The following is a 7355-nucleotide window of genomic DNA, read 5'->3' on the forward strand; positions in this document are numbered from 1 at the left end:
TATCATCGACTTTAGTCAGTGCATAATGTTCACATTCCACTAGCCTGATGAGATTGTGATCCGGATTGGAGCGACTGTGAGGACTCGACATCGGGTAACTGGCGCGCAGCAAAGGCCTCTGCTGCCTCAGGATCCATTCCCCCTCGTAAAAGTTCCATAATCAAGTTGCCGCGAGCCAGGCGCAATTGCACATTCATCTCCGCGAGTGCAATAGTTTGTTTGGTTGCCAATTCATTTGCTCGATTTGAAGTGATCATGTTGGACATTGCGTTGGTTATGTTAAGGCTGATATTTTGTTGAGCTAACGCCGCTCGACTTTCACTTGCCTCTCGTTCTTCTCTGGTGGGGAGACGATTGAATAGGGCACTCATATTCAATGAGTTTTGAGGTGACTCTTTGCTTTTGACCTCAAAAGCGCTCGGTGACTCCTTAACACGGAGACGCTTGTTGGAACCAACCAAAGGCGTGGCATGTCGGACCGATCTTGTGGAAGCTGAGATACCGGGTGTTCCACGTTCTTGAGATGACGTGTTTTCATCGGCCAAACCAGGGTCGATCGAAAATTCGCGCTCTTGGTGAGGTGGAGTGTCGTCCAATACCGTATAAGGCAAGGTGCTTTCGGTCGGACTAGAGGTGTTCTCGTTGGTTGATTCAGTTAGAGGCTTTGAGCGGTGTACTTGATTACCGAGTGAGTCCTTTGTGGCCAAAGGACGTGCAGATGGACGATCTCGAAATACTGGCTCGAGTTCTTCATACCAAGGACACTCGCGTAAAATCCTGACTGTTAAATACATACAGTCAGTGAGTTTATATCAACCAACCAAATGAAACATCGAGAGTGTGTACCTTGAAGACTGCCACCACCAGGCTCTTCTTTCTTTCGCCTCATAGCCAATTTGAAAGAGTCAACCTCGGCCTTTGACACGGTGAAGTGGAAGAGTTCATCGGAATCATTCCCCTCGCCCGTGGCCTTTCGGAGTCCATCAGCTTTCTGAAACCAACCCTCAAGTTTTTTAATCTGTGTATTTAACTCAAAGTTAGTAAAAACGGAACTTGAATTTTTTGTACTCCGGTGATTGACACTTACCTTTTTTTCACACTCTCGACCTGATCTTGGCGTATGACCCATTTGTACAATGAATGCTGCAACCCTCTCGCGAACAACCACCTGCTTTTGTGTGCGCCATGCGTTGTAGTTCTCGAAAACGCTGCACCAATCGGCCACAAGATCGATGTCGGATTTGCCATCGGTGTCAGGGGTAAACCAGCATTTTTTTGATTCGTTGGCCTCCAACTCTTTGCTCTCATCGTCTCGAGTATCATCTTGAGATTCACATGCAGTTTCATTTTGAGAAGTTTCAGTTTTAGTTGGAGCAGAAACCGGTTGAGATGGTTGAATCAATTTGGATTTTCGGGGAGCTTTTGGTTGAGAAGGTGGTGCTGCTGATGGCTTTCGAGGTCGTCCTCTTTTCTTAGGTGGCTCAGGAGTGATCATCAGTGAATCAGGTTGTTTTGGAGAGGCCTGAGGTGTTACTGGTATGTTGGCTCGTAGTGAAACAAGAGACGATGTGACAGGATTGATGTGGTGAAGATGTAACCAAGCCTCTGGGGAAAGGGTTGGTACTGGGAAAGGAGTTGCTAATTGATCAGCCTGAGAGTTTGTCGGAGTTGGTGTGGGTGTGTTCTGTGGGAGAATGTGGCCTTGTTGCGGTGGTGAGGAAGAAGTAGTTGAGTCCATACTTCCATACTTATGTACAACTCAATAAATTTTTTTCAAGTGGGTATAAGAGCGGACCAAGCTTATTACCCATGAAAAAAACCCGTGCCAAAAACCCTAAAATCAGAAGGGTTTTCATGGGTTTTTTTGATGGGTTTTCGTGATGGGTCTCAGGTTTGTGTACCGCTATTGTCTTCATACTCATGACCCAAATTTCAGGTATTGTTACATGTGAGTTTTTGATGATTTTCAGCGTTTATTGTTAGTACATAAACCAATATCTGCGTGTAAAATACAAAAAAATACTCATCATGACGCCCCAACATCTAGGAACAAGGTGCATATTTTTTCAGATTTTTAGCTCTCTTCCTGTTGCCTCAGGACTTTTCTATGTCAGTAGTTTTCTTTACCGCCCGGTAAAGATTACATTTGGTGTAGTGTATGCAACTATCCACCAAACATCGCCTCGCTTCTTGACAGGAAAGAAACCTTCAAGATAATATCATACTTGAACCAAGCTTTTCCACTAGCCTGAGTCACCCTCCAATGGTGCCCAGGTCATTGCGGAGTTAAAGGTAACAAAGTAGTGGATAAAATTGCTAACAACTTGGCAAAACAAGCTTTGCCAAGCACTTTTACCTCCACCCCAACCCTTGCAGGTTTCACCACAGCTATTAAAGCGTGGTCCAAACTGGATACTAACAATTTTTCACCATTGGATACCAAGCAGTGTGGTGCTCTATTTATGGGATCAATCAAGAAAATTAATCATTATTACTTTATCAAGTTATTAGAAAACTTCAGTGTAGTAGAAAATTGGAAATGGAGGTTTTTAGATCAATTGAAGCTCTTAGAGGCTTATGTGTATTTATTGGCTCAAGATTATATCAGCTCATTTCAAATATATTCTTAAGATCATTATATTTTACTTACAAACAGATTACAAAAAGAAAGAAAGAAAAAACATAAGAAAAAATCAAAAATATAGGTGTAAAGGTTGGAAAATGGTTTTTAGGGTATTAATAATAAAGTTATGGGATTTATGAGGTTAGAATATGAAAGAGAAAAATTTTATTATACAGCAACAACTTTAATCTTGGTGGTTGATAAGAGAAAACAGAAGTTATTAGCAGAAAGGTACTTTTTTGAGGATGGTAAACAAGGGTTATACGTGTAGTTTACATATGTAATGGTGGTAGTAGTGGAAATTAAGGTTGCCAAGAGGATTTTCCGGGATTTTTAAGGTTATAGAAGATGATGTCATATTACATGAGCAAGAAAAAGAGAGTAGCAGCTGTGAAAAGTGAAGAAAATGGGTGAATTTCGTGAAAAATGAAGGTTTTCAGCTAATTACATATGTCAAATGACGTCATATTAGGTTGGTAAATAGCTCATTCAACGCAGAAGAGTGGATGACATAATGTACAAACTTTAAATCACTAGTAGCAGAGGTTTATGTAAAACATTTTAAGGTAAATAAGAAATTGGTGTGAATCTCAAATTTACAGTCACAAGTCAACATGTAACACCAAAAACCTTAACTTCACAACTCAATATCTTACTCATCACTCATCAGAAATAGGTCATATGGGCAACCCTGTGCCAGCAACGCACCACACCACAGAAAGCGTGTTTTTTGGTGCGTTGCTCCGCAACACACAACAAAGCCCAGCAGCAGACGCTGCGTTGCGATAAGTACCACAACAACAAAACGTTAGCCTGGGTTGCGTGGCCAGCTGACCGCCACGCAATGCAAAAGGCGCAACAGCGCCAAAAAACCGTCAAATTTCAAGTTTTTTTGGGCAGTAACGCAACAAATGTTGTTGCGGCCCAAAAAAACTCAAAATTGGACACATCTTGTTGCGCAGCGGGTCAGGCCGCAACTTCAAAATGGATTTTACGGTGTGGTGCGGTCAGAAAAACCACAACGCAAGCGCAGCGCAGCATGCAACACTTGCGTTGCTGGCCCAGGGTTGATATGGGTGTCATAAATGATCAGTATCACGAGGGCTGCAAGATGCGCTATAGTAGTTCAAAATTGGACCCCATCTGAAAAAACTCGTAATCTAAAAGAATTGGTTTGCAGCTAGTTTACCAGGAAAAAATCACCTGTATTCATCTTAAGAAGTGCTGTACATTGAATCATTGCGTCATTGATCACTTTTGGCTGTGAAAATTACATCATACATTAGTAACAAGATCATCACATTGCGTCATTATATGGTTTTTAGGGTTCTTTAGGCGTATTTGGCTGGTTTTTGAGGCTGTTGACTATTGTAGAGGTTGTTACATGTGGATATAAGCAACGTTGGGCCGGTGCGTTGCTGTGACTGAGCAACGTACCGCAACGCCAAGCAACGGCAACGGGAGCGCAAAGCAACGGAACGCAACGGGTCAGGCCTTTGCCCGGTGCGTTGCCCGTATGGGGCCAGGATTTGACGCCGTTGCGTTGCGGTTCACCACCCGTTGTGAGCACCGCAGCCCCGCAACAGGTTTGGCCCCGGCAGCTCGCCCACAGGGATATCTGCATCAGATATCCCTGAACCCTCCCTGCTTCCACAAGTGTCTTCCATCAGGCATTAGTTCAAAAATTATTTCGCTGGATCCCTCACACGCACAACCCACAACGCAATGGCCTGTTTCAGCATACCTTTCCGATACTCAACTGGCCCCATCAAGCTCAAGCACTTAAAAACACACCCTTCCACTTCAACTTCAAGGTCATCTTTATGTTTTAATCGTTCATCCAGTTTCCATCAATTGCTTACTTCAACTCACTCAACTCGAATTGATAATTATCATTTTCCCTTTCCTTTTAGACTTACTTCTAATTCTTATCTTAACTTATCACTCGTCTTCTTTTCACTCCTAATTCCTTTTAGACTTGCTTTTAATTATTATTTCAACTTCTCACTTGTCTTGTTCTCACTCGTAATGGCTAGCGAATCTGGCAGCCCACAATCTCAATCTCAAGTGTCGTCGACCCACCTCGCAACCCCTCTCCGCCGCTCTGTCAGACCACCGACACCCCGTAAGAGTCAACCAGGAATGCTGCAGCCATCCTCTGATAGCCGAATTACAATTGCTCTCCCAAAAGCCAGCGGTTCCAAACCACCTGCGAGAAAGAAGAAAGCCTCAAAGCCGGCCGAACAAACAGAAGAAGCGGGACCCAGTAAGAAGCGCAAAAAAGATGCTTCCAAGTCTTGTCAGGTGAGCAAGAATTAAATCAATCCTCGTCTCAATAATCATTGGCTATTGTGAATGATTTGGTTGCTTTGTATAGCCGCCTCAAGATGACCTACCATCTGAAACCGAAATGAATCAGGACTCAGATGATGGCCTCAACGATCGTCAGAAAGCCAAACGAGCCAAGGTCCTGGAGGTCGACAACGAGGAAGCGCCTGTTTACCCTCATCCCAGAGAATACTTTGGACCCGCCAATTACAAGAAGGGCGAGGTAAGAAGCAAATTGATCATCTTGATCATTTTGTGATTCCGATCTTTTTTTTCAAAACATTTTAATGACTCTCACTCTCATTTTTCACAGGCTAGGGTTGGGAAGAAAATGAGTTACCCATGTCTTTGGTGTCCTATGATAGTCCGTGTCGTCCCGGACTCTTTGGGCAACCTCAAGATCCACCGCAATGGATACAACAAAGGTCGTAATCGATATCCGTGTAAAAATCGGCAAGATGCTATCGATAGTGGGATCATTCTTCCTCCAACTTGTTTTGAACTCGAAGCAGCTGCTTCGAGTTCCGCGGGACAACAAGAGATGCCCGACTTTTTCAACAGCAAGCTCCCCTTCAAGAACGAGGTCCTCAACCAGATCCTGGCTGTATGGATCCTTGCAGAAGCCTTGCCTTGGAATCGTATCGAGGATTCATTACTCAGACTGGCTTTTAGGTATGCTCGACGTGATGCAAAAGTATTTGGACGCACTTGGGTAGCCAGAGAAGCTGCTGGCATGTATGCTTCATTTCAAGATACAGTTTTAAACGAAATCAAAGTGAGTCACTGCAGTCACTGCTTTGGAAGTTTTTAGATATTAAAGTTGTTTTATTCTTTCTATATTGGCCAATAGAACAACACCGGCAAATTCACATTGATACACGATGGATGGACGACACATAACAACATACACGCTTTCTTAGGAGCCGCGGTAACCTTCATTGACGAGGATTGGAATTACCAGGTTCGGCATCTAACGTTGAAGCTTATTGCCTGGCATCACAAGGGTGTATGGCTTGCACAGCCCTTGGTGCACTTCATGAAAAAACATCAACTCCAATATAAGATGAGTCTTTTATTCGATAACATATCAATTGATTTTCCATGTACTTACCTTTTATTTTAACCGAATTTACATGCTTGCCCAGGTAACATACTCTGGCTCAAACAACATCACGATGGCAAACGAAATGCACACCCAATTTTTGCTACACAAGGAACAAAGACTTGAATCAGAAGACGCTTTGCCAAATGAAGCTTGTTATACTTGGAATCCAAAATACCGACTACGCCCGGTGCTTTCTGCACAAAGTTTCTTCCACCGTCAAAGGTGGTTTGGAGGATCTCGGTCGAACGACTCCCTCACGGGCCCAGGAGCGAGAGGATTTTCTCGGAGTATTTCCTTTCTCGTCGACACTTCCGGTCATTGCTGAGGAGGATGAAGATGATCAGGATTCATCGGCCCCAATCATGATTGATGTCAAAGTCGATCACCAAGCTCCTGACAAAGTGGACACCGATCATGACTCAGAAGGCGAGGAAATGATAGATGGAGCTCCAGACTATGATGAAGACATTGAAACTCAAGAGGACTGTGTCGAAAGAACATGTGAAAATGTTGTTGAAAACTCAGTTGGTAGTAAGTACCACACAAGTGCTTTGCGAAAACACGCAAATCGATTGAATGGATTGATCAGCAAGGTAATCAAATCTTCTACTCTATGATCTCATTGTCGATATCTGATATCTTTGTTTCAATTTCATGTAAATCTGTGATAGGCCAATTTCGTATCACGTCGAGTCGCTCGGTCTGCAGCTTGGAGGCGACACTTTTCACGGATAGCAAAAAGCATGAACCTGAAGCTTTTGCCTTTGACCCCGGGTTACAACGCTACTCGTTGGAATTCAGAATTCGATTCACTTAATAGGTTGGTGCTGGCACGTAAAGTGAGTGGCTTGTATATTATCATTAACAAGTATGTATATCTCTATCTTGACTGACGTTTTGTATGATTACAGGTGGTCAACAAGCTTTTAGCCGACGACCTCGAGCTTCTCAAGGGTAAGAAAAAACGAAAGGGCAGCAAAAAGCCGCGCGGATACTTCCATGAGGTATTCTTCACTCCAGATGACTGGAGTGCTCTTGAGGAGCTGACCACCGAACTCGCTGTGAATATTTTCCTATCTTGCATTCAATTCATCGATTTTGAAAATGAGCTGACATCTATCTTATTTATATATGAAGCCTTTCTTGTCTCTTACGAAACGCATGGAGGGTGACGGACCCACAGGCTGTTTGGGCATACCCGAGTTTTACGCCCTCAAGGTTCACCTCGCCACCCGGGTCGAGGAACTCTCGATGGGGGATGCTCTGCTGCCGATGATACGGTCGATGCAAGCGCGCGTG

The 7355-nt window shown here is 43.7% G+C and overlaps 1 protein-coding gene across 1 annotated transcript; it reads left to right on the forward strand.

The window, feature by feature from the left end:
* Window positions 1–5033: 5033 nt before the first annotated feature.
* Window positions 5034–7014, forward strand: MELLADRAFT_114320 (uncharacterized protein; the record flags this gene model as incomplete). The annotated part of the gene is made up of 5 exons (XM_007419203.1): window positions 5034–5174; window positions 5265–5472; window positions 6435–6649; window positions 6728–6890; window positions 6968–7014. 5 exons carry the CDS (start codon window positions 5034–5036, stop codon window positions 7012–7014), a joined length of 774 nt encoding a protein of 257 aa, XP_007419265.1.
* Window positions 7015–7355: the final 341 nt, after the last annotated feature.

The sequence above is a fragment of the Melampsora larici-populina genome (genome assembly GCF_000204055.1).
Source record: "Melampsora larici-populina 98AG31 unplaced genomic scaffold MELLAscaffold_142, whole genome shotgun sequence".
Classification (NCBI taxonomy): Eukaryota; Fungi; Basidiomycota; class Pucciniomycetes; order Pucciniales; family Melampsoraceae; genus Melampsora; species Melampsora laricis-populina.